The 27,319-nt window shown below is 43.0% G+C and overlaps 3 protein-coding genes across 6 annotated transcripts in view; 2 read left to right on the plus strand and 1 right to left on the minus strand.

Moving 5' to 3' along the window:
* The window catches only part of Gss (glutathione synthetase), a 55,800-nt gene extending 53,484 nt beyond the window's left edge, over positions 1-2,316 (plus strand). The window contains exon 13 of the mRNA XM_013514053.1: positions 1,076-2,316. Coding sequence (XP_013369507.1) covers positions 1,076-1,202 — 127 coding nt within the window. The 3' untranslated portion in view covers positions 1,203-2,316. The remainder of the gene's footprint in view (positions 1-1,075) is intronic.
* The window catches only part of Acss2 (acyl-CoA synthetase short-chain family member 2), a 49,438-nt gene extending 30,166 nt beyond the window's left edge, over positions 1-19,272 (minus strand). The window contains exons 1-2 of one of the 3 annotated variants that reach the window (XM_005384812.2): positions 18,999-19,272; positions 13,907-14,102 (exon numbers count right to left, since the gene is read on the minus strand). In XM_005384812.2, coding sequence (XP_005384869.1) covers positions 13,907-14,102; positions 18,999-19,170 — 368 coding nt within the window. In that variant the 5' untranslated portion in view covers positions 19,171-19,272. Of the gene's footprint in view, positions 1-13,906; positions 14,103-18,676; positions 18,868-18,998 lie in introns of those variants that run through there. The other 2 variants (XM_005384813.2, XM_013514052.1) reach the window with 2 other exon arrangements.
* Positions 19,273-22,690: 3,418 nt separating this feature from the next.
* The window catches only part of Ggt7 (gamma-glutamyltransferase 7), a 25,609-nt gene continuing 20,980 nt past the window's right edge, over positions 22,691-27,319 (plus strand). For both annotated transcript variants that reach the window (XM_005384815.2, XM_005384816.2), the window contains exon 1: positions 22,691-22,903. In XM_005384815.2, the coding sequence (XP_005384872.1) occupies positions 22,735-22,903 (169 nt within the window). In that variant the 5' untranslated portion in view covers positions 22,691-22,734. The remainder of the gene's footprint in view (positions 22,904-27,319) is intronic.

Here is a 27,319-nt window from a genome sequence, read left to right on the forward strand (position 1 = left end):
AAACTCACGACCTCGCGCTTGCCAGGCAGGTGCTTTGCCGCTGAGCTAAATCCCCAGCCCCTCAAATCCTTCATTATCACAGCATTTGGAATGCTGCCTAAAAGAAGAATATGTCTAAAGAGGAAAGGAATGTGGGAAGAACAGCCAGGAGCACATTTTATATGTTCATCACGTCCTTTATATAGGCGAATGCAAAAAAAAAAAAAAAAAAATTATTACCATGGTTCTCTGTAATCTAGGTAAATAATGTAGTTTAAACCCATAGTCCTCAATACTCTATTTTTGTGGGTACCTGAGCAAGAAAACTGTAGGAGAATAAATATCTACATCTTCAACTTTCATAGGTAGTCATTCTTAACACTGATCCATTAGGAAATCTGGAGCTTGTTCCTCTTTCCCTCTTACCCTTCTGCCATGTTATAAAGAATATAATGTTCTTTCTCTTATTCCAAACTTATTATGAGAGGACGGGTGAACCCAACCTCACATATGCTAAGCATGTACTCTACCACTCATTTAAACACTCAGCCCCCAAGTCATTGTTTTTCTGTGGTATTCAACATCCACATCAGAATTGTCTGAGGAGGTTATAAAAATAAAAGTTGGAGGCTTTATCTTCTAGAGATTCTGATCCAATAAGATGAGGTGGGGTCACAGACTTCTAACAAGATTCTCAGTTATTTAGTTATGCACATTAAAAGTTAGGAACCCCAGGCTCTGGATATGGAATCATCAGAATTAGATTTATTGTTTGCCCCTACTTCAATGTATGAATTTGGGGGGCCGGGGATATAGCTCAGTGGCACAAGCACCTGCCTGGCAAGCGCAAGGTCCTGAGTTCAACTCCCGGTACCAAAAAAAAAAAAAAAAAAAAAAAAAAAATCAAATAAAACAAAAACAAAATTCTAGTGAAATAAAACTGGAGTAATGTATAAATTTGTACAAACTGAGCTTCAATTTCCTTCTCTGTAAAGTGTAAGTTGGGAGAAGAGAAGTGAGAAGAGGGGATAGGTTGGTGTTATACTGGAAAATCTCTACTAATTTAGGCTCTTTGATTCCATTTCTCCCCTTTCAGCTTCAGTGGAATGGGTTCTCAAAAACAGTTTCAAAGAAAAGAGCTGGACACAGAGAGAAAGAGTGTGGAACTTGTACAGTGGAATTCAGAGTCATGTCAAGAAGAGTTTCCTGAATCCCTGCACTGAGCTCAGTCATTCCTGGACTCTACTATGGAAGACAGGACCTCGTATGAAATCTTACTTATATGGAGAAGAAAATAAAAGCAAAAAAGGACAAACTTACCTTAAGTAGAAACCAAAGAAAAGTAATGAAATCTGCCATGTCTGCCTCACATGGATAAGTAAGTGAATACCCAGATATAGCATATAGCTAATTCTTTACCTGAGGACAGTGTAAAACTGTTTTGCAGGACATTCACTTATCTGATCCTCACAATACTTTACCAATAGGTTTAATGCCATATAAGAGATTAAAGATAAATTTGTAACTAGGTCTTAAAGGTTTGTTCTACTACCCCAAAGAACATGGAGAAGTCTCTCTCCTAAAGATCTCCAGGAGAACTATGAGAAACTGAAGAAGAGATTCCCACCCGCTCTGAACTTTAGATTGTGGCCAAGACCACCACTACCATGATCTCTTTAATCTCCTGACAACTTCCTGAAAGATCCAAAGCTTCAAGTAAAGAAGTTCTCCTCTGTCCACCTTCATTGTCTTTGTATCAATTGTCACAGGAACACCTGCACATCCATTTGCTCCTGGAGACATGTTCCCAACTGCCTCAAAGTACAGAAAAGCACATTGTTTCCAACATTGCATCCTTAAGTAAAACTGCAGTTCACAAGCAAAAATCTTTACTCCATAAGATTGTGAGCTCCTCTGAGGGCAAGAAGATTTCTCTTGTTTAATGCTATACTCTAAACACTTATTATAGTGCCTAACACATATCCATAAATATTTATAAAATATAAAACCTGCTATTACAAGTTAGTGGATTATCTATAGAGAGTGATATCCATACAAATCAAATTAGATTTCTGTCATCTGGTTCCATACATGTAAAAACAGCTGTATATATTTTTACCATATCTGGATGTCACCACACCCAGCTTTGGCTTATGAAATTTAAAAACATATATCAACTACAGTATAAAATAAAATAGCAACCAATTCACTTTAGTACTTAAACTACATTTTCTTGGTTGTACCTCTGAAGAGATACAATGTCAAGATTATGAAAGTCAAGTAAAGACTAAAGGACTATTCCAGATTGAAGAAAACTAAAAAGACATAGCAACTGTATATTATGTGTGTGTGCTTTTTTCTGGGCCTTTTTACTATAAAGGACATTACTGGGATTGCTTGGCAAAATTGCAGTGGAGTCTAAGGATTAGTTGGTAATGCTATATCAAGGTTGACTTACTTATTTTGATAGTTGTCTTCTAGAAAAGAATGTTTTTGTTTGTTATAAATATACACTAAAGTGTTCAGGGATCTACATCTTACCCTCAGGTGGATGAGGAAAGAAAGTTATTTGTCTTGCATTTGCAACTTTTTCTTATACATTTGAGAATTTTACCATTCTCATAGCAATAAGTCTTTTTAGTGTTTATTCATCTTCCATCTCAGCTAATCTGTGCGGCAATCTTTGGAGGTTGAAGGAACAAAATTTTCTACCTCATTTGAAAGGTTAGGAAACTGAGGCTCTGAATGATGTCATCACTTGCACATCACAGAGCAATGAGGGCTCTCTTACAGAACCCCAAGCTAAGTTTGTTCTTTAAAATATGCACATGGTCAAGAAAATGATCTTTTCAAAATGTAAATCTACTATGTCACACCTCTACTCAAAACTCTTCAGTGTGTCCCTAGAACTTGTCATCACTGCAATTTTACATCCCAGTGTATGGAATACAAATTCCTCATGCTTCCCCAAGATCTTCTCCTCCAAATATCTTTTCCATCTCAACTAATGGAAATTCTATGTTTCCATTGTGCAGAAAAAACTGAAAACCTTAAAGTTTATCAATAAATCATATTGACTCTGCCTTCAGAATATCCAAAATCATTTTTCATGACCCCTACCATTACCTCTATTATCAAGCCTTGTCTGAATTATTGTAAGTTCCTCCTTACTGGTTCCCTTGCTATTCCATGGCCCCCAGAATCTTAGTATGAAGACTACATATATACATGTATTGTAGATATTCAGTTTAAAAAATTTTTGTCTAATGAATGGAGGAATGAGTATGTCTCAGTTAAAGAAAGGATGTCACTTATCTCAACTTTGCACTTTAATGTCTTTAGCATTATAAATTAGAGTTAGCATTCCCTAAACCTAAACCTGAGTAAACTACTGGCAAGACAGGTGGCAAATTGTCAAAGTTAAGGTTTTAGAAGTAGCACAATTTCTGGAACAAAGGACGTAAGCGTCCTCCTACCCAGAACAAGATATATATATATATATATATATATATATATATATACACAAATCATTTCTACTTTCTGAGTCTCAAGTTCCTCATCTGTCAAGTGCTGTAAACCATACCCAGGTTCAAAAAACAAGGGAACAAATACATAAGTACAGCTCATGATGTATATAGGTCATTTATTAGAATATATAGAAGATTTTTAGGTATTATGAGAAACTGTGAGCTGTAAGTGGTACAGTGTAGCTGCTATTGAGGCTAATATAAACTTAGATATGTAAAGTCAAAACAGGGTAATAGTACCCTGTACTAGGCAGACCATACCTAAAATACATAATGATATTGATCAAACAGCATTCCAGAAAAGACTGGCATGGACTACAAAGGGACTGTTCAAGAAAGCACATTATATGAGGAATCTGGGGCTATGTACTGAGTGACTATATTATCTCACCTATAAAACAAAAGTACTGGACCAGATCGGAGCTTTTGGTCTGTGTTTGTTTTTGGTTTTTGGTTTTTTGAGACAGGGTCTTGCTATATGTCCCAAGGTGGGCTTGAATTTGAGATCCTTCAGCCTCAACCTCCCAGGTGCTGCGATTACAGACATGAACCATGACAAAAGGCTATATTAGAGGTTTTCAAACCGAGGTTTTCAAGTCTGTACAGGTCCTACAACAGATATCTCAGACTACACTGTGATAGGACAGTAAAGTCAGTCAACTGTGGCTCTGGGTTTCTTATCCATGCTGCTATGAATTGGAATATTTATCCCTCATAATTGGAATATTTATCCCTCACAATAATCTGTCATGGGAACTGTTATTATTCTCATGGTATGATGAGAAAATCAAGGTTTAAAGAGGTTGAGGTAACTTGCCCAACAAGTGTCAGAGTAGGGTTCAAACCAAAATGACCCAGAATCAGAATACTAATTTATAAGGGTTGCTGGGAGTAGAGGTATTGTGATACACTTCCTACTTTGTATTTAGAAAGTGGACCAGAAGACCTCTCAGGACTGGAACTGAGAATCTCAAGTTCTTCAAGGTGTTAGTCACTACGGATCTTTACCAGTGTCCAGCCTTTCCCTAACCAAGTCCAGGAAGAGGCAAGACCCATCCTCAGCTCCAGGCCTTCTGTATTTACTTTTGTAAATGTAAGTTTCCCTAGACCAAGAACCCATGATGACGCTGACCACCTAATGTCTTTGCAGGGGAGAAGAGCAATATATACCAGGTTCCTCCTCTTTCCCACCTCTCCCAGTTACCTTGTTCCTTTAGTTTCCTATATTCATGACAGAAGTTCTGAGGGTCAGTGCCAAAAGTAACATTAAGTTTCCTGTCTATCCTTGAAAGTTTACAGGTGGAAAAAACAAGGCTCAGAAATGGATATTAACTAAACCAAATCTTCTCATTAAATGGTTACTAAACACACTGGTGTAAGAGGTTGACCCAAACACAAACTCAAGTAGTTGAGCTCAGGACATTGAAAAAGACTTCAAGAAAAAGTTTTTATTGTTTATTGGTTTTTTGGGTTTTTTTTGGTCTTGAGACAGGGTCTCACTATGCAGTTCGGGCTGGCCTTGAGCTCACTTTGTAGCCCAGACTGGTCTCAAACTTGCAACGATCCTTCTGCCTCAGCCTCCTGATAAGTCACAAGGCACTCCCCCCGTGGGAGATTTAAGCTCTTTTATTAAGGAGTTAATAAAAACTCCTTCCTCTTCACCTGTTCCCCTCCAGTTCCCTTTGACAAAAGCCAATCTCACCCTCATCCGCCTTTGCAGAACCAGATGTTCAACTCTGACAAATGACACCCACCGCTCAGGCTGTTCTAGCCCATGGACACCCGCTCCTGGAAAATGTTCTGGCCCATAGACACCCTCCCCAAAAAGACAGCTTAAGAATCCCACGCTTTGCTCAGCTCAGTGCTATCCTAGTCCTCTGGGCAGCCCGCTGTGTGGCTCAACTAGGTTACTCTGACACCAAAACCCACTCTCTTAATCTTTACATTCTACTACCTCCCTACAATGCTTTTTCTATTCTATGAAAAATTTGGGTAAGTGGCTTTTTGTAGTTTTAAGTTTAATCACTTTCAGGCTATGTTATACAGGCCTATTTGGTCTTCCCAAATAGAATGTAAGTTCCATGAAATCAAGGTTGGAAATATTTCAAATCTAGTAACAAATTTTACCTGATTTTTAAAATAAATTAATAAAAACTTGACTAATGTGACTAATTTTTCTTTTTATCTATTACAGACAAGTGTTGGCTACTAGAATGAGTGCTGTCACATGGGGAAAAAGAACAGTTGACAAGGAATGAGAAACTCTGAGAGTAGTCTCAGTTCTGTCTGCAAAATATACATAATCTTTAGGCAAATCACTTAGCCTCTCTCGTCCTTAACCTATCAACCTATAAAGAAAATTGACTTAGATAGAGTCTAAAGTTGCTTAAAGTTCTAAAAATATTATTACCCCCTTGTTATTATTATTACCCCCCTTAAATATTATTACCCCCTTGTTTGTGTCTAGATGTCTCCCCAAAGCTTCATGTGGTCATAGGGTTTTTTCAGATGTAGCTGAATCTAAAGTGTGTGATTGATTCCTAATGCAATGCTGGGGTTAAGAGTGCTTGGATTACAGGTGCTGAGGTTAAGGATGGGTGATTGCTGGATTAGTCCACTGATTGGACTGTCACCATCCTAATTCCAGTAGACTGGATATACCATAAGGGACAGAAAGAAAATTGTCTCACTCTCTCTCTCACTGCTTTTGCTGTCTTCCACCACCATAAACTGTTGTTCCTTTGCCATGTGCCACCTTGCCTTGGAGCCAGCTGATTATGGACTAAAACCTCTCTAAACTGTGAATTAAGTAAACCTTTCCTCCTTTAACTTTGGGTGTGGAGTGTCTTGTCTAAACAATGAGAAAAGTAACTAAGACAGAATCTGGTACCAGAAGTGGGGTCAATGCTGTGACTATACCTGACCATGTCACTCAGGAGCCTTTGGGAATGGCTTGTGGGAAGAGTTTAGAAAGGTTTGGAGACACTACCTGAAAAAGTAGCACTGGAATGTCTTAGGTTGTACTATATGGGAGATTCTAGTCAGAGCTCAGAACACCAGAAAGCTGGTAAAGTACAGACTTAGGACATTTATGTTGGGAAGAACTGCACTGGCCTGGACTCCAGATCATGTGTGTTATGGTTTGGCAGAAAGTTTGTCTGCATTTTACTCATGTCCACAGACTTTGCCTGAGATTGAGATTAAGGGCAGCAGGCTAATTAATCTTGTAGGAGAAATTTCAAGGCAGTTGAATGTTGAGGCATTTAGCCAGATGTATGTTGAGAATCAAGAGCAAAGAATCCAGCACAATGGTTTAAGATGTTGCGAGTCTGGCCAGAAAGGAGGCTCTAGTAAAGCTGTGGATGGCTGAGATAGAGCAGGGGAGATCTTGATTGCTGAGAAGGAACAGGAGCATAGAAAAGATTACCTATGGGCATCACAAGAAGCAGAATGACTCCACCTTTTGCAGCCTCAAAATTGCAAAAGTGATCGACTCTGCTTTGAGACAACGCCCCAGAGCACCATATTTCAGAATGGCAGCAGCCTAGAGAATTTGTTCCTCAGAATTGGATTCAGAATGCTCAGCATTTTGGGCACTCAACCCCTACAGTCAAAAGATAGGGAGCCCTGGCTACTGTTCCAGCTGGCAGCAGACCTTGGCATCATCCATATGGTGCTGGTTTTAGGTGCATGCAGAATGTAGGAGTTGTAAGATCAGGAAAGCTTCCGCCCAGATTTCAGAAGGTCTGGGAGGCCAGGCAGTGTGCCCTTGAGAGGGCAGTGTGTAAAGCTATGAGTGTAAAGCCCAAGGTGCTGTGAAGACCCCAGATGATTACAGAAGCCAGGAATGTGGATCATCTGAGTAAAACTGCAAGGAGGAAGCAGAGCAGGCCCAAGAGAGAAACCATGGGAGCTACCACACCAGAAGTACCATAGAGGTGGAGCCACCTAAGCCCTTTGGAGTTCACATTTTACCACAGATTGCTTTGGCTGCTGCTCATAGAACTGTAAGAGTTAATGTCTGCCCTGCTGGAATTTGGACTTGCTTTGGTCCCATTCCTTTATGACTTTTCGAATGAAATGTCTATCTTGTGCCATTGAATGTTAGAAGTGTTTAACTTTCTTTTCATTTGTACAGGGGCTTCCAACTAAGAGATCTTTGGATTGGGCTTTTCAGCAATGCTGAAACTGTTAGGACTTTGGCAACTCTTGGAAGTAGACTAAATGCCTTTTGCATGAAAGTATGTGCATGAGTTTTGGGGGGCCCAGGGGAAGAATGTTATGCTTTACATCTAGATGTCCCCCAAAAGCCTCAAGTGGTCATAGGCGTTTTTTTCCCGAAGTGGCTAAAACTAGAGTGTGTGACTGATTCCTAGTGCAGTGCTGTAGGATTAAGAAGCTGGGATTAAGGATGGGTAATTGCTGGGTCAGTCCACTGATAAGACTGATATTGCCCTAACTGATATTGTGTAGACTGGACACAATATAAAAGACAGAAGGAGGCTTCTATGTCTCTGTCTCTGACTCTTGTTGCTTTTGCTGTCTTCCCCCACCATGAACTATTGCCCTATGCCATGTGCCACCCTGCCTTGGAGACAGATTATGGACTAAAACTTCTACAAACTGTGAGCTAAATAAACCTTTCCTCCTTTAACTTTGGGTGTTAGGTATTGTGTTTCAGCAACAAGAAAGGTAACTAAGACACCCCTGAACATTTACTATATGTCAAGCCCAAAGAATAGGTTAAATTCTTCTATTTTGACTAATTGGAGTATTTTCCTAAGAGCACTATTTCCTTTATAGATTATTTCAATCATATATAATACATGTCTCAAAACAAGAAGTGAGCTACAAATGTGGCCTGCTAGTGCTACTACAGCCATCTAAAGGACACAGTTCAAATTAAGAAGAAAATCCTAAGAAAAGAAAGCTCTACTCAGGTCTATTTGCATACATCTCTAATCTCAGCTTTTTTGGAGAATGAAGAGACAGGAAGATTACAAATTCAAGGCTAGCTAGGGCAATTTAACAATACTGTCTCAAAATGAAAAAATTTAAAAAGAGCTAGAAATGTAGCTCTTGCTTGGTGGTAAAGTGTCTCTGTGTTTGCTCCTCAGTATTGGGAGAAAGAGAGTGGGTTAGGAGAAGGGGGAGGAAGAGGAGAAGAAACAGGAGGAGGAGGAAGGGGTGGCAGTGGAAAATGAGGGAGAAGCAAAGGGAGGGGTAGGAAGGAAGGTAAGCTAGCTCTATAAGAAGTACATCAATTGCAGAAAATCACTGACAAAAATGTCATTTTTTAAATCCCTAAAAATTAGGAGCAGAAAGAGGGCAGACTCTAACAGGGAGGACTATGGCAGGGGAGAACTTAAGAAAATAAATAGCATAATAGAAAGGTTTAGAAAATACTGGATAGGGGCTGGGGATTTAGCTCAGCGGCAAAGCGCCTGCCTGGCAAGTGCAAGGTCGTGAGTTCGGTTCCTGGTACCGGAGAAAAACCAAAAAAAAAAAAAAAAAAAAAAAAAAAAAAAAAAAAAAAGACAGAAAATACTGGATATATGGGCCGGTGCCTGGGAAGCCGCGTGGCAGGGAGCGCTGGCCTTTGGGCTTTGGGCTGGCCCCTAGCTGCGCAGGCACCTGGGAGGCGGGCAGTCGGTGCCCAGGAAGCCGCACAGCGGGGAGCCCCAGCCTTTGGGCCGGACCCTACCTGCACAGGCTCCCAGGAGGCAGGTAGTCAGCGCCCGGGAAGCCATGCAGCAGGGAGCATCAGCCTTTGGGCTGACCCCTACCCACGCAGGCACCTTGGAGGCGGGCAGTTGGTGCCCGGGAAGCCACTCAGTGGGGAGCGCCGGCCTTTGGGCCGGCCCCTAGCCACGCAGGCGCCTGGGAGGCAGGCAGTCAGTGCCTGGGAAGCTGCACAGCAGCACGCGCTGACGCGCACTGGCCCTCACATTTGAAAATTATGACACAGAGAAGCAGTGACACAATTGGCCTGCCATGCGCCGGCCACAGAGGCCTGCCTGGGGACATGCGTGAATCATCCCAACAGGGAGAAACCCCTGGGAATACATGCCACACAACGGGTCACTCTTGCCCCTGCCATTGAGAACCAGAAAGGTCCAGAGTCAGCAGAGGAGCAGCTACTGAACAAGGGCTCAGAGAAAACGAGAATATCGGCTATGCCCAAAGACTCGGAGGTCTAGTTGACCTGCGTCACGAGAGGTCTAGTTGACCGGCGTCACGAGAGCCATTCAGAAGCTGAAAATCAGGAGGACCTTGCACAAGACCTGGGGTGAACCCCTGGAAGCCATTCTTCCCCTGACAGTACAGGCTGTGGTGGAGGAGTGCATGGAGCTCTGGAGAGGTCTGCACCAAGATTCCTGCTGCCTGTGCTGACAGCTGGGGAAAGGACACTAAGTGGCTGTGGGGTCCCAATGTGATGGAAGGCTGGAAAGAAACAGCTACAAAAAATGGCTTTCGCCCCGGGATGACTCACTTGATATGTTAGTAAGAATTGCCTCCTCAGTATTCTATAGCCATGACGAGGAGGAGGCCAAGGAGAGAAAACAAAGAAACTGAGAAAAAGCAGCTGCTTTTGCTGCAGCACTAAGAGAAACAGACCCTAAGTCTGATTCTGGGGGCCCCAAGAAGAACTCGACGAGTGCATCCATCTGCTACCACTGTTAAAAGCCAGGCCACCTTAAGAGGAACTGCCCTAAGAAGGTCCCTGGGCTATGCTCTGAATGCAAAGGTGACCACTGGAGATCTGTCTGCCCTCTGAAGCAGAGGCCCCAGAGCTCAGACCCATCCTACCAGTTGGTCCAACAGGAATGAAGGGGCCCAGGGCATACTCTGCCTTCTCCCTCTGGCCAGACTGTCATCTCCATGGAGGAGCCCTGGGTAATCACGACTATAGAGGAAAAACAAAACAGCCTGTTGCTAGACATAGGTGGAAGTGTCTCGGTCCTTCTTTTCAATCCTGGCCATCTTTCCAGCCGTCACACCTCAGTGAAAGGAGTCACTGGTGAGGAGGTAATATGCTATTTTTCACAACCATTAGGCTGTAACTACTTGTTAGATCTTTCTTGTGTATCTCTGTCTTACTGAGAAACCACTTTGAAGATACCACCATGTATTACAGCAGCCATTGATATTTTCCTACTAATCTGTCCATAACTCTGTAATGTTTGTATTGTTCCTATGCTATTTTGTAAATGGATGTATGTTTATTACTATGTGTTTCCTACAACAACCATTGAGAATAGTCAATGAATATTCAATTGGTCACTCATGTATAGCTCTATTTATTTTCTTTAGAAACCACTTTGAAGATACCAAAGTATAGTACAACAACTACTGATAATAACCTACCACTTTTGTCTGTAACTCACTATTATTTGTCTATTTGTTTTCCTGAGAAACTATCTTGTAGATAACAATATGTAAAACAACAACCATTGATAATTTCCTACACTTTGTCTGTAATTCAGTCAGCCCCCCATTACTATGTTATCCTTCTTTTACTCTTTAAAATAATAAAAGGGGCTGGGGATTTAGCTCAGCGGCAAAAGCGCCTGGCTGGCAAGCGCAACGTCATGAGTTCGGTTCCTGGTACCGGAGAAAAACCAAAAAAATAAAAAATAAAAATAAAATAAACTAAAATAATAAAAAAAATAGTGAATATATGATAAAGGCAAATAGTACAAAAATAAAAATAAGGCAGGGAAAGTGGGTATGGTGATACACATCTATAACCCTAGCACTCTAGGAGGCTGGGGCAGAAAGATCACAAACTTAAGACTAACCTGGGCAATTTAGGAAGACCTTGTCTCAAAATAAAACATAAAGAGGGTTGGAGTGAGCTCAATAGTACAGTGCTTGCCTAACATGCATGAAGTGCTGGGTTCAATTCCCAGCATCACAGAGGGGAGAAAAAAAGTCATTAGTGGTCCCTGGAGCATGCTTTGGAAAACACTGATTTAACTGACTCCCTCATTTTACATTTCAGGAAAGAAAGCCTCCTTTAGAGCCTGTTTAGGAAAAGATGGTAGGGGAACTAGTGTCTCAAGAGAGAAAGGCCTCAGGAGTTTAAGAGCAATTTCCAGTGATTAAACAAATGTGGCCCATGATTTCTCAGTCTTTCATTGGGCTTCAGTTCTTCATTGGGCAGTTCAGTTCTTTCAAACCAGTTAACGAATTCTAACAAAAGTATTTCCTTTATAGACCTTTAAAAGCTTTCTGAACCTTGAGGAGCCTAAGAGGTGGGTCTAAGTGTTGGCTGGAGCTCAAGCATAAGGACTAGTGCAGAAACCAAAAAAACCCAACACAATAGTGAGTTTCAGGGGCCAAATGATCCCTAACTGAGCAATAGTAATGTAATCAGCCTTTTGTGTGCCAGGCTTGGTGGCACATGCCTATAATCTTAGCACTTGGAGGTTGAGGCAGAAAGATTGCAAGTTTGAGGCCAACTTGACAATAGAGCAAGGCCCTGTCTCAAAAAGAAAAAGAAGATGGGCATGGTGGCACATACCTATAATGCCAGCACTCAGGAGACTGAGGCAGGAGGACTGCCCTGAATTCAAAGCCAGCCTGGGCTACATAGTGAGTTCAAGACCAGCCTGAACTACATAGTAAGACCTTGTCTCAAAAAAAAAAAAAAAAAAAGGAAAGGAAAGAAAGGAGGACAACATTCACAGCATAGCGTTACAGTGTTCCTAAATAAATAAATGTTTTTACAGGACCGTCTGATTTTTTTAACAACCTAACAAAAAGATAAACCTAACAACCTTTTTAAACAACATAATGAAAAACATAAAAGTGGAATTACTATTCCCACTTAAAGAAAGAGGAAAATTCTGAGGCAGTAAAACACCTTGCCTGTGGTTATAGGGCAAGTTAATGGCAGAGTTCGAATGAGAACCTAAATTTCTTGTTTCTCAAATTAGTACACTTCTCAGTATATCACACAAACTGGAGAAATTTTGACTAATTATTAATTTAGTTCTTCCATGAAGTATTCAACCCATTCTTATTAGCTAGTTTTAAAATATAGATCCGTTTGCAGACTGCTCATGAGTGGTGGCAGAAGCGATACCCCAATTACTGGAACCTCAATATCTTATTTAGGTTCAGTATAGTAATACTTCCTAGAGAGCTATGTTGCTAGGGAAAGGAGGTGTGAGAAAGTTCCTATAGGACTGGGACTAGGGCAAGCTCCATAAAGTTCCTACAGGACTGAATAGCTGGAGAGGCTGTATAGTCTAGTGGTACAAACAAGGAATCAGCCAGACTTGGGTTTGAATTTTGGCTCTTTCGCTTTATAACTCTATTCACTATGTGAAACATTTCTTTGCTTAAGTCCTACAACTGTAAAATGCAACTAAGAACACGTATTTTGAAAAGCTATTAACAGATCAAGGTAAGGAGTTAGAGGAGTAGAATACAGTATCATGGTTAAGAATTTAAGCTGTGTATTATACTGCTCAGGTTTGAATCTCAGTCCTGCTTCTTGTTAGGTGTTTGATTTCATAAATTTCCTTTTTTTTTGTCTGAGTTTTTTTTGCATGTGTGTGTCAGGAGTTGAACTCAGAACCTTGCACTTGCCGGGCAGCTGCTGTACCACTGAGCTATATCCTTGGCCCCTGGGTACTTGACAAGTCATTGAGCTTTTCAGAATTTCAGTTTCCATATATGCAAAATGAAGAAAAGAAACGGTGTTATTGTAGTTGTTGTATCAAATGAAAAATTATTTGTTAAGCAATTAAGCATAATGTCTGGCACCTATCCCAGTAAAAGGTAATGATAAAAGTGATAGCAGTGGTGAAAAACCCAACACCCATGTTTTCATTCCAAAGCAAGAACAGGAAAGAAAGCTACTAAGGCCTGTTCCCTTCCATTTACCACCCCCGTCTTTCTTCCTCTTCAACCATAAACCAGGAACACTAGACTAGAGGGCAGGATACATGGCTTTAAATTAATTTTGTTAGATACTATTTATGGTACTTTTCAGTACTGGGGATTAAACCACAGTACTCTAGGCAAGTGCTCTACCACTGAGCTACATCTCCAGTTCTTTTTGTTTTACTTTCAGACAGGGCCTTGCTAAATTGCTCACTCTGGCCTTGAACTTTCTATCCTTCAGCTTCAGCCTTCCAGAGAGCTGGGATTACAGGTGTGTGCCACCACACCCAGCTAGTTATGAGACTTGAAGGAAAGAATTTAACTTCCTTGAAGCATTTTTATGATACTTTGCTTATGCTGAGTAGTTACAAGCACTGAATGAATTAATAGATTTTAAAGTATTTTGTGAACTGTGAAACACTATATAAATGTGATAGGTGTTTTTTTTTTGTTTTGTTTTGTTTTTTTTTATCTTCCACAGAATAAAAAATAAGTATTTTTACCAGTAAAAAGCAACTTTATCTCCAAGTTTCTTCTCATGGACATTCCGATCCAGCACATTGTAGCAGATATTGGTAGTTGCTCCTTTCATCCACTCAATGAAGATTTTCCCTTTAGTCACATCAAAGTTATATTGCAGGAATGGGCCAGAGCATGGGGTCTTCCAGTAAAATTCCTTGGCAATATCACTCCAAAATTCTGCAACAACAAGAAAAACAAAGATATTGCTAGGCCTTTCAGGGATCTATGCATGGGACCAAGTTACAATTTTCTTGCCTTAGGACCCACCATCTGGGTGCCTTCCTTACCTGTCTAATCTTATCACCTACCATTCCTGTAACCCACCTTCTATTCCCAAAGATTGAATATTGATTCAAATTCTTCCCTTTGCCCTTAAAACTGTCTATCCCTTTTGAATAGTAGATATTCAATACTTCTTTTTTTCTTTTGTGGTATTAGGAATTATGTCAATAAAATTTTTAATCACATAGTGAAAAGAAGAAATTGTTTTCCCACTGAACTTTCCATGATTATCTCTTGCTTCTCTCAAATTGTTCATTCTCTCTTAGCAATCACTTATTGATCCTCTCATACTACTATTTGCACAAACTGTTACTATATACCAGATGTTACTTTAAACTCTATATGTAGAATTTCTTTTCTTTTCTTTTTCTTTCTTTTTGTCTTTTTGAGACAGGGTCTCACTATGCAGTTCAGGCTGGTCTTGAGCTCACTTTGCAGCCCAGGCTGGTCTCAAATTTGCAACAATCCTCCTGCCTCAGCTTTGCAGGTGCTGGGATTACAGATGTATGCCACTATGCCCAGCTTAAAATGTCATTTAATCCTTATCATGACCCTAAGAAGGAAGCATTATTTCATTCTCATTTCTATTGTTTTGTTTTGTTTTTTCACAGAGTCTCACTGTGTAGTTCAGGCTAGCCTTGAACTTACCATGTAGCCCAGGTTGGCTACAAACTCATTGCAATCCTCCTGCCTCAGCCTCTTGGAGTGATGGAATTATAGGCATGTGTCCAGTTCACTCTCACTTTATAAATTTGAAAATAAGGCTCAGAGAGGTTAATTAATTTGCCTCAGGTTACACAATTTAACTAAGTCAAGATTTGAACTTTTAGCTGAGCATGGTGGTGCATGCCTATAATCCCAGCACTTGAGAGGCTGAGGTAGGAGGATTGCCATCAGTTTGAGGCCAGCCAGAATTACACAGCAAGACCCTGTCTCAAAAAAAAAAAAAAAAAAAAAAAATTTGAACTTTGATGAGGAAGATATTTTTGATAAAAACCAAAAGTTGAATTTTTCTCTAGTTCCTTACCAAGGGAGAGAGCACAAATGTGGGATGTGAGGGAACCAGGACTTACATTAAGGGAAACTCCTTGAGGCTAAAACACTGAGTATAAAGAAAATAAAAACTGATGCTGGGATATATACATAACTGAGCAGATCATACAGTTATTCTGTGCATGATAAGGAATCTGATATTTATCCCAAGAACATGGAAGCCATTAAAAGACTACATGAGAGCTATATAATCAGATTTACATTCTTGAAAATCTGCCTTATTACTCTGGAGAAAATGTACTCAACAAGTAAAACAAAAAAAGGCAGAGAATTTAGGATGAATACTAGTTTGGGAGTTAGAGGGGAAACACACTTAGAACTAAAACAAGGGATAAAATCTTAGAGATTATCACCCCCTCGTTTTATAAGAAACAAAATCATACAGGCTGAAAAATTTGCTTCAGGTTCCATGATTTAGAATTTATACAATCTAGACTAGACACAGTGCTATATGCTATTCCCAGCTACTCAGAAAGCTGAGGCAGTTCAAGACCAGCTTGGGTGACACCCTGAAACCCAGCCTCTTAAACAAACAAACAAACAAAAGAAAATTTATGTAACCTACATGGAGAGAGAAGACTAACACATGGAATAGTTTCAAATATATAAAGAATACAATTTAAAATTAAATCACATGGTATATAACCTTTCAATCTACTAAAGAAATCCAAACTAAATCAATCCTAAAATGCCACTTATACTAATAAAACCAACAAAGATAAAACAAAAAAGATTGAATCCAATGTTTTGGTGGTCCTGGGAAAACAGATATACCTATATAATAATGGCATTGTAAGAAATCACCACAATCTTACCACAATCTTGGATAGCAGGGCAATGCCTGACAAGAGCCATAAAATTCTTTTGACCCTTTTATCTGTTAACTCAACTTTGAGGAATATACTCCAAGAGAACAAGGTGATTGCTAAAGAGATGTTTATAGGAACACTATTAATAATAAAAAAAACTACAAACTCAAAACCCTAAAGTTGAACCCAAGCTAGGCAAGCTGATGAAAACTAGTAATAAAGTAGTAATACAATAGGATACTGAATAGCCATTAAAGAAATTCCTTTCATCTTTATGACAGTATATTATGGTCCTATAAAGTATATATTGCTCTAATTTTATAGATAAGCAAACTGAAGCTCAGAAAGCACAGGAAACTCTCCAAAGGACTGTATGTCTAACAGTAAGAACAGAGACACTCAAATATGCCTACCCAGCTGAGCATAGTGGCACACACCTATAATCCCAGCATTCAGCATTCTGAAAAGCTAAGGCAGAAGGATCGCAAGTTTGAGCCTAGCCTGGACAACTTGGAGAGACCCTGTCTCAGAATAAAAAGGACTACGGATGTACCTTAGTACAAAAGACCTGGGTTCAAACCCTTTTCTGTCGGGGAAAAGAGCTTACCTAGCATTGCAAGGTCTTGGGTTCAATCCAGCAACTCAAAAGAAAAAAATAAAAGAAAAAGATGAGGACAGATTGGGGTAATGAATTGGTAGTTTTATTAGGTAAAAAGAAACAGAAGGAAAATGAAGAAGGGAGGCAGGGAGGTGAGAGAGAATTTTATGTATCCAGGATATCGAGAATGACCTGTTTAGAATAAGGGGTGTGGTAGGGACTAATAGAAGATAAGGATAAAGAGGTAGAGTGTGGCTAGATTAGAGACCTTGAAAGAAAAACATAAGTTTAACTTGAAACTGTAGGAAATAGTATAAATTTTTGCAATTACACAGGAAAGCAAGTGTTTTTAGAATACCATCCTAATTGTTGTTTAGCTAAATGTACTGGAGAGTTTGAAGGTTATAAGACTTCGAGAGAACAGGGGGATGCTTCCTTGATATAAAATATCTGTGAAATGGAAGAAAGGTAAATCTGAGAGACAGTTTGAAGGTATATTTGACAGAATTTGGTGAAAAGCATCCTGTGAGGTGAGGGAAAAAGAACAGTATCACTAGTAGGAATACAGGGTCTGTAGTCAAGACTGCTTTGGTTCAAATCCCAACTCCAGCACTATTATGACTAGTACAAGTTAGTTTACCTCTCTAAGACTCCTTCTCTGTAAAAAGGGGACCATAACAATTCCTGTATCCAATCAGACTGGAACTGTGCTTAGCGAGCAGTAACCAATCTGTAAATAGGTAAGATATATAGATATGTTTTTAGAGGAGAGGTTGATGAAAGAGATTTACAGTTTGGGATAGTGCTAATAAAACTAGCAGGAATTAGAAAATCAGGGAAAACAGGTTGGGGGGAGAAAATTGGTAAATTCTCTTCATAGTCATGTTGAATATGAACACAAATGGTCAATAGCCCTGTAAAATATGGAACCAGAGCCTAAGTGAAATGCTGGGTAAGTGGGTAGATATATAGAAGTTATTGTGGTAGTGATAAATCACCCCTGGGAAACAGGCAAACTCATGATGTGAGAAAACAGAAAGAAAAAAATGAAAAGAGGGCTAAGGACTCAAACTTGGACACTGCCTGCAGCAAGCAACTACTTTACACTAGATTCAATCCTATCTTGCATTACTCAGTAATTGCTTCACCCATGTTATTTCTGTTATCAAACTAATCACTATTTACTGAATGTCTGCTGTTTATCAGGTATTCTATAATGCACATTTTGCTTATTACCCGCTTTAGGCCTTATACAAACCTATGAGGCAAGTTTTTTTTTTTATTATTTTATTGGTACATTTTAAATATACACAGTGATAACATTCATCATAGGTATTCTGTACCTGTACATGGTATACCTTGCTTCTGAGGCAAGTATTATTATTCATGTATTATAGATGAAAAAAGGAAACTCAGAAAAGTTTAAAAATTTGCCTACGACCCACAGTTAATGACAGGCAGAGCCAGAATCTAAAGCTGAATTGTCAGCGTGTGATTTGCGGCCTAAGCTTGTCCCACTACCAAACATCAAGCTGCCTCAACTGCAGTTTTGTTCCCTTACCGAGGCAAGGACAAGGACTTTTCCTGGCACATTTTAAAAGACATGGGGATATATTAGAATCTGAGCTATTGACGGTCGGTGCCCAAATTAAAACAAAAACAAAAAATTTGGCTGTTGTGGGCTTGATCCCCGGCACTGGGAAAAATTATTTTTAAAAACTTGACATTTAAGTGACTTATGCAGTCTTATATTGAGTGATTTCACTGGGATTTCTGATATACTAAAAAACAGATCTGGGATCCCAAGATGGGACTCACGCTGTTCACCGCCTCCTCAGCAGTTGCGAAGTTTCCAAGTTAGAGGTCTCAGGAGGCACTGGCTGAGTTTGTGCGAAAGGGCAGCAAAGAACGTTCTCTCCCGGTCTCCTCCCCGAAGGTGCCCCCTGGGCCCTCAGAGACCCTCTCCTCACCTCAGGAGCCCCCTTCTTTTCTCATGGAACTTTACTCACCGAAACATCCCTCTCCAGATCTCCTCAGGGAAGTTCCCCTCTTCAACCACGAAATCCCGCAGCTCCTACAGAGCGCCCACCTCCTCTCGCAACTGTTAGCTCGCCGGGGATCGCCGCAACTACCAGGGAACCCTCAGCTCGCGACACCCTCCTCAGAGAACCGCGTCTCCTCCCAGAATTCCTTTGCCTTCTCCTCAGAGCACCACAATTCTTATCTCAGGGAACCTCCATCTCCTCACGGACCCCTCAATTTACCAAAGGAACCCGCCCAGCAACTCTCCTCACTGGCGCCCCCGCTCGGGCTCGCCGGGCCCAGCCTCACCCCGCGGCTCCTCCACAGAGCGCCGGTGCAGCTCGCGGTAGCGCTGCAGCGAGGGGACGTGCGCCGAGCGGCTGACCTCGGGCGGCGGAGACCAACTGCGCGCCCGGCCCCGGCCTCCAGACTCCTCCCGGCTCCCGCTGCCGCTCCGGCCCCGCTCCTCGGGAAGCCCCATCTGGTCGAGTTCCGAGCACAGCTGCAGCTTGCGGAGGCTCAGCTCGTGCCCGGGAGCGGAAAACAGTCCGACCCCTCGAGGCGGAGTCTTTATGTGAGGGGCGGGACCTGGTTGTAGGGCGGGTCCTAGGCAGCCAGTGGTGGGTGGGGCCTGTGGTGGGGGCGTGGCCAGGTTAGCGAAGACGAAGATGTACACCGCGTTGTACAGAAAAGTCGAAGGGTAGGGGCGGAGCCGACTTGCCGGAAGGGGTAGGACCGTAGAGTGAAAGCAGAAGGGGCGGAACGGGCATGACAGGAGAGTGGGTTCGTGCTATCACAGCGCAGGGGCGGGGCCAGGCATGACAGGCGAGGAGGTGGGCCCGTGGAGTGATGGGGAGTAGCCCGGCTTAACATGACAGAACAGGAGGCAGGACCATGGAGTGACCGAGCAAGGGTCTTGGAGTGACAGATAAGGGGTTGAGTTAGGGCAGGGCTCTAGTGAAAAAAGGCTGGACTCATAGGAGGAGTTAAGTCCATGGCAGTCTTCTCGCGGTCTGATTGCACCATCCCTACTGTTATTCTACCGAGTTGGAAAGCAGACGGAGAATAGTCCTCCAGGTGAAAGTCTTTCTGCCAAGTCCCCTCCTCTCTGAGCAACACCCTGTTCTGTCCTCAGGAAAAAGTCCTCGACCTTGAGGGCACAACCCACTGGACAGGGCACCCCTCTCCTCTAACCCTGAGGCCAACTCTGATTTTCTCCTACTTCGGAGGACATGTTTTCATTCTCCTCGTCTCCATAAATCTGCACTCAGATCTAAACTACAAGATTCTTTAAGTGAAGAGTAGGAAAAGGTTTCAGGTCTTTGCAAAACAAAGACAGAAACAAAACAAACTCCTCACGTCACAAATGGTAAACCCAGAAAAAAGAAATAACTTTTGCAAGATTAGAGAGTAAACAACAAGTTAGCAGCAAACCTGGATCCCCTGACTTCCATCTGTTTTTACTGTCTCGGGTTGAAGCTGAGGCTTATAAAATACCAAAGTCTATGCAAATAGGAGGAATCATTCAAGTTCTCTTTGCTTCCCAGTTTCTTTACCTAAGAGATTCCTCTCACCTGCCACAATTTGAGCTCAGCTACCTCTGGCTTCCTTCTGTTCTCTCCACCCAGAAAGAAGCCTGGCAGGATCCTTCATCTCCTACCTGCACTTACCACCAATAAGGGCCCAACCTGAGCTGGGCGTGGTGGCACATGCCTCTAATCCCAGCACTCAGGAGACTGAGGCAGGAAGATCCCTGTGAGTTCAAGGCCAGCCTGAGCTACATATCAAGACCCTGTCTCAAAAACAAGCAAACAACAAGAAAATAAGGATCCATCCTACTTGTCAATTCACTGTCAAGGCAAGAAGAATCCTTAAATGTCTAAATCTAAGAGTGATTCTGAGGTCTGAAACAGGCAGCCTCTGCCTCCTGGTGCCCACAGAAGACTTTCAACTCCATCTAGCGCTGCCTCCCCGCTTGTCTGCTGCTCTGTTCTTTACCTGGATGACCAGAAGCCCAGCATACCCTAAGCAGAAAAGTCTCCCCATGTTCAGACATATAACGCAGAGCCTACTCAGTCCTCAAGGGAAGAATCTCAGGGCCCACTCAAGGCACATAGAATGGACAAGGATGCCAGTGATGAGACAGATACTTAATCAAAGAGACATCGCTCACATCGAAGGAATACACACCTCACTGAAAGAACGTGGACTCCACTAAGGGAGTACAGATCTTGGGTGGGGTGTCAGATCTCATGGAAAGGCTCTAAACCCTGCTACGGGACATAAATGGCATTGAATGGCACTAACCCTACTAAGGGGACATGGATTTCATCCTAAGAGATACAGAGACAGACTTTGCCAAGGAGACCGGACCCCAGGGAGAAGACTCAAATCCCTGAGGGGCCTTCAACTACACTGAAAGTGAATATCACTGAGGGGACACAGACTTCACTGGGAGAATCAGACCTCACAGAAGCAAAATAGGACTTCACTGAGGAAATAATGTCCTCTCTGTGGGGAGGAAGGTACGTGTAATTCTACCTATAAATATAGAGACAATCAGCATACCAACTCACCACCACCACACAGCTCTGAGTGACCCTATTTCTCCTTCCGTCCTCTTTCCAACCCTTTCTCCCAAACTCTACAATTTCCTACCCGCTGCCGCCACCTCCTGTCTCCGTGCGGTATTGCTATGACCGTAGTAATGCTAAACCTGTTTAAATCGTCTTTGAGCCTGGAGTGCGGTGTTAGGGAAAGAGATGTGCGTCCAAGCGCTTGACTAGCTTCGGCCATTGGCCTGTGGACTGTGTAATAGACGTCTAGACTAGAAGCCATCATAAAAGGGAAAACATTTCACATCCTTAGAGATGAAGAAGTAGCCCAAGCTGTACTGTCGTTGGAATTCCTGAAAATGTGGACGTGATGGATAGGTTTGGATAGGATGAGAATCCACAAGACTAAAGTAACGATGATGATGGCATTGAGTAGGTGTCAAGCTCTTCATGAGGCACTTTCCAACCCTTATTTAACCCTCATCACAACTCTTTAAAATGAATACTATTGTTGTTTCCGTTTTACAGATGGAGGGTACTGTGGCTCACACATATTGTCAGCAGTATTACAAGAAACAGAATTCAGACATCTAAACTAGAGACCCATTCTCAGCTTTTTATTCTCCCCATTCCACGCCCCCCATCTTCCCATACCATTAATTTTTTTTCTTAATGTCCTTTCCAGAACCACATTTTAAAAAAATAAACTCTTAAAATGACAATAATGATTCAGGTTCCAAAGACCTCGTTCCAGTCTACTGAATCATGATCTCTGGAGTGGAATCTGGGAGTTTGCTTTCAAAGATCCCAGCACACACTGAAGTTTGAGGATCATGCTCCTATGCTGATGGATCAGAGGTTCCAGAAGAGATTGCTGCTGAAAGAGGATCCGAGATCAGAAGAGAGATCTGTTATCCAAGGAGGGGTCTGGAGGTGAAAAAGCAGTCCAGGGATGAAGTAGGAGCTGGGATTTTCAAAGGGATCTGTGGGTAGGGTGAAGGTAGAGTTCTAGGATGGAACTAGTAGTCTGAGATTGGAAGAAGAGCATCTTATAGTCCAAGGAGAGGTTTGTGGTCCAAAGGGTTTTGGGATAGAGACAAGATCTGTTGTCAAAGGGTTTTGTGGTCACAAAAGGGTCTGTAGTCCAAAGAAAGAGTCTGGGGTCTGCGTAAGATACTAGCTGGATTCACAATGGAAGAAGGAAGGGGTTTGGACCCGGGGTTGCGTGAGTAGCCCAGAGCCACCTTCATCGTGGTTGTAGCCAACCTCACCACGCCAACCCTCCCCCGCCTCCCAGCTCTCCATCCTCCCGCACCTGCGGGCCCACTGCAGGCCTCCAGCGCTAAGCAGGTGGGGGTCAGTCAGATCAGGACACTGTAGACTGTGGGGGCGCCCCCTCCCGGCTGTCGAGGAGCTCAGGCCCTGCCCTCCGCCCTCGCACCCCCACCCCCGCCACTTCCGGCAGGCGCTGCGCTGCTGGGGGTGCGAGGATGGCGGCGGAGAGCGAGGCCAGCCAGGAGAGCGCCCTGGGCGCCTACTCGCCGGTGGACTACATGAGCATCACCAGCTTCCCGCGGCTGCCCGAGGATGAGCCGGCCCCCGCCGCCCCGCTGAGGGGCCGAAAGGATGAGGACGCTTTCCTGGGAGACCCTGATACCGGTGAGGCCCGCTGGCCGCGTCCCTGCCCCTTTTTGGAAAGTCTCTGTGTTCCTTCATCTGTTCTGAGCATACACCTCCAACCCCCATCTCTTGAATTCATTCCCTTCCTCCTGGACCTCTCCCTTGTCTCTGTTAATTATCTGGTGGAAAAGGGTGCATTTCTGCCTTAGAGGCTTAGGATGCGACAGGGGAGGCGATGCCAGGGACTGCAGTAGGAGGGATTGGGGTTACCTTTTGAGAAGAATGAACCAACCAACGCGGAAGACATGCTGGAGGGGAGCTAAGGAACAGCTGGGATCACCCAGTGAAGGCTTTTCTCTAGCCCCGGAGGACAGGATAGGAGACACCAAGTCAGAAACTGCAGCAGGAAGGATAGAGTGTAGGTTTTAAAAGGAACTTCCTTACAAGCAGGGATTATGGGAAGCAGAGAGTCTGGAGAGAGCTGAGAATCTCTTGTGTCCAGGGAGGATTCAAGAGAACATGATTTGCCTCTGCCTGGGAGTGTTGGGTATTGGGAGACAAGGGGTTGGAATGCATGACCTCTCAGAGTCCTTGGGGAGGAGAGTACCTTTGCTGTCCTGTGGATTACCCTGTCTGTCTCGGAGCCATGGATCTGGCTGTGATGTTATGAAGGTGCTCTGCTCCCTCAGAGGTAGTCTCCAGAATTTTACGTGTTCTCAGCCCTCTGCAGTAACTACAAAGGGTTAGCAGTAGGGAGGGGACAGAACTAGGGGCCAAGAGCTCCCCGAGCCTTCCTTGCCTATTGCTGTCTCTTCTAGCCATGTGGCCCAGCTCTGTCCTCCCCTCCATTCTTCACCCTCCATCCCCCAGCCCTCTTCCTCAACGTCACTTCCTGGCATTAGAGCATCCTTCTGCCTCATTCTTCCTCCCAGTGCTTGCACTTGAACCTTATCCCTTACCAGCATGCAGATGCTGCTTCTCGGGCCCAGCCTTCCCTATCTTGGCCCTTCCGTAGCTGCTCCCAGACTAGAGGCACCCAGTTCTTTGCCCCTCTGCTATTTTCTGGTTATCTGGCCCTGACAGGCATCCCCGGCCACCCTGCCTGGATTACACTCCACCTGCGATGGGGTTGGGGGGATGGTGAGGGTGGGCTGTGGAGGCTCTGGGCCACACATTCCAGGGCTGCAGGTCCAAACTTGGACCCAAGGGGCAGCAGGGACAGAAATGGGAAGATGTGTCCTGGTGAATACCAGCCTGAAGCCAGGTCTTTTATTGCATCTACTCCAAGATCATGAGGGTTGCGTCTACTCCAAGCACTGCCCTAACTGTGTTACAGTTGGTGTACTTATCCTGACTGAGCCTTAGTTTCCGCTTTCGGCGCGACAAAGCACACCTGTTTCTCCTAAGATAGAGAGTGGACAGCCATGATATATTTTCTCACAACTCTATAAATGTCTTAGCACTTTTTAAAATGTTGTGATTATTTATTTATTTGTTTATTTATGCAATGTGCCTGTGAGCCCCATAAGGACAGCGATCGTGACTGTTTTATTCATTATCCTCTCTCCAACATCCAGCACAAGAGCACTGACACTCAGTAGATAATTGTTGAGGGAATAAATAAATAAATAAGATGTGAGTATGATAGGAAAATGAGTATTTCCAAGACCTCAGGAAGTATATTGGGGAGTTCAGTCCAGGTACTGCCCTCATATGTATAGAAATCCAGCAGAGACCCTGATCACTTGAGCTTCTGGAAACTTAAACCTTCTGAGCAGGTTATACACCCAGGTTCCCAGGGACTTGTGTTATAGGTTCCAAGGACCTTGCCATCATATTAGTATGTTTCAATGCCATTTCACCTATCCCTACTTCCAAATCCCAAGGCTCCTTTGGTCCAGGTAGACCAGCACAATGGCTAACATGACCTCCAACACTGTCAGCTTCTTAGCCAAGACTTTAGTTGTGCCTGGCTCGCCTCTAGCCTTCCACACCCCAAAACCAAGTGCCAGGCATCCCACAGCAAGCCCAATGGAAAACAGCTAGATGGCGACTACTCTAAGGTTGGGAAATGCTTTCTTTTCTTCTGTGTTCCAAGCCCATGTGTGCTTCTTGCTCCCAGGCATCTGCCTGTAGATACCTTGCAAGTGCCTTACCATCAATATGCAGTATTCTGTGCTCCTACTATCATCTTCCCCACACACCTGTTCTTTCTCCAATGTCATTCTTAATTAATGACACTGCAATTCTGCCAGTCTCTAAGATGGAACCCCGGGGGCCATCCTGGACCCCTTCATTTCTTACCACTTCCAAAAGCTGATCAGGTGTGTTCTGTCCCCCTCCTCAATATCTTCCACATTTCATCTCACCATCCTGTCATCACGGCTGCAGACTAAGCCACTGGCCTCTCATATCTGTATCACTCCCAGGTTCCTAGCTACCCTTTTGCCTCTGCCCTCATCCAATCTAACACCCAGAACTTCTGGTCATGTTGCCCTCTGGTTCAGAATTTGTAGCAGTTCTCCCCTTAAAGGAGTAAGCAAGCCAGGGATGACCTCAGTATCCAGCCAAGATCTCTCTCCTGAACTTGGGGCCTACATAATGGACTCTGTTCAGGGTTCTTTTGTAATAAACTCAGCTAAAACAGCTGCATCTAAGAAGAGAGTTTCAGCTGGGTGTGGTGGTACATACCTGTAATCCCAGCACTCAGAAGGCTGAGGCAGGGGGATTGATGCAAGTTTGAGGACAGCCTGGGCTACACAACGAGTTTGAAGCAACCTGAAGTACACAGGGAGACCCTGTCTTTTTTGTTTGTTTATTTGTTTTTTTGAGACAAGGTCTCAGTATGTAGTCTAGGCTGGCCTTGAACTCACTATGTAGCCCAGACTGGTCTCAAACTGACAGCAGTCCTCCTGCCTCAGCCTCCTGAGTGCTGGAATTGCAGGCATGTATCACCATGCCCTGCTGAGACCCTGTCTCCAAAAAAGAAAAATAAAAAAAGAAGAAGAAGAAGAAAGAGAGTGAGGGAAGCAGGGAGGGAGTTTTATTGGATAACATAGTAAAAAGTCCAGGAATAGAGGGCTGGAGGCATAGATAGATCAAAGTGCCTAAAAAGGAATTAACTTTTCTCCATCTTCTGCTTTCTTTTTGTGGTCTTTATCATTAGAAAATCTCCCACCTTGTTGGGGGCAAGATACCCCTGAGAGCTACAGGCTTACATTCCACCAACTTAGTGGCCTAAACTCAGAGTTTTTATTTTCCTCAATGGTTGTAGCAAAAGAACAAAATTTGAGTCTTATTTGCCTGGTTTGGGTCATATCCTTGTCTCTGGATTGGCAAGGCCTGGGCTCTATATACTTTGTTCAAGGAGAAGTTGGCTGAAGGAGGGGGAGGGTGTTTCCTAAAGGAAAATTGAACAAAGAATGTTGTAGAAGTTGATAAAAATCAGATGTCCACTAGGCTAGCTGCCACAAAATCTGAATAGTGAACACTAAACTCATCTTCTTTCTCCTAAAAAACTTGTTTCTTCTGGTCCCAAACTAACCTTTTCCCAGCGCCGTGCTGTTGCTCTCACACATCAGTAAATCAATGGTATTATTGCCCCAGCACTTACATATGCATACAGTACATACTCAGTAGAGTTTTTATTTTCTTGGTTTTTTTGTTGTTGTTCTTTTTACTGAATGAATAAATAACTTGAGGATAGACTGGTGGAGTAGTCTTAAATAGACCCAGTTGTGATGGGGCCATATCGTCTTCATCTCCTGCATCCTTTTATCTGACTGGAAAAAACAGAGTGAAGGACAAGTACCTGGAAAATGTCAACTAAAATTAGCTTGTAAGGTTGGTTTTTAAAATTGGAAATAGTTCACAATGCCATGTGAAGCAATGGAAAGGAGGCTCTCAAGTTACTCTTGGTTTCTCCCGCTTATTCTTTTTATGACCTTAGGCAGTATCACCTTTCTCAGCCTTAGTTTCCTCATCTGTAAAGTGGGGAGAGTGGGAGCTGTCTCATAAAGCCACACAAACACTTCAGTGAGGGATGCTATGCCAAGTGCCTGGTATATTATCAGCATCAATAAATACAAGTTCAGAACTCTTTCCTGCACTTCTTTTGACACTTCTAAGAGCCAGAAAGAGTTCAGTGCCCATTGGGTGTTTAACATCTGTTTGATGAATGAATTCTAATCTTATTTACAGATTCTTGCTGGTGTTACTGGTAAGAGGCAAGCATGACTGACTGAGGGAGACGCCCAGAAGACAACCTTTTTTTTTTTTTGTCTTTTTTTGAAACAGGCTTTCACGATGCAGTTCAGGCTGGCCTTGAATTCACTTTGTAGCCCAGATTTGTAGCCCAGACTGGCCTCGAACTTGCATCAATCCTCCTGCTTCAGCCTCCCAAGTGCTGGGATTACAGGCATATGCCACCATGCCCAGCAAGGCAACCTTTTTTAA

Source organism: Chinchilla lanigera, unplaced genomic scaffold (assembly GCF_000276665.1).
Source record: "Chinchilla lanigera isolate Chin_1 unplaced genomic scaffold, ChiLan1.0 scaffold00021, whole genome shotgun sequence".
Lineage (NCBI taxonomy): Eukaryota > Metazoa > Chordata > Mammalia > Rodentia > Chinchillidae > Chinchilla > Chinchilla lanigera.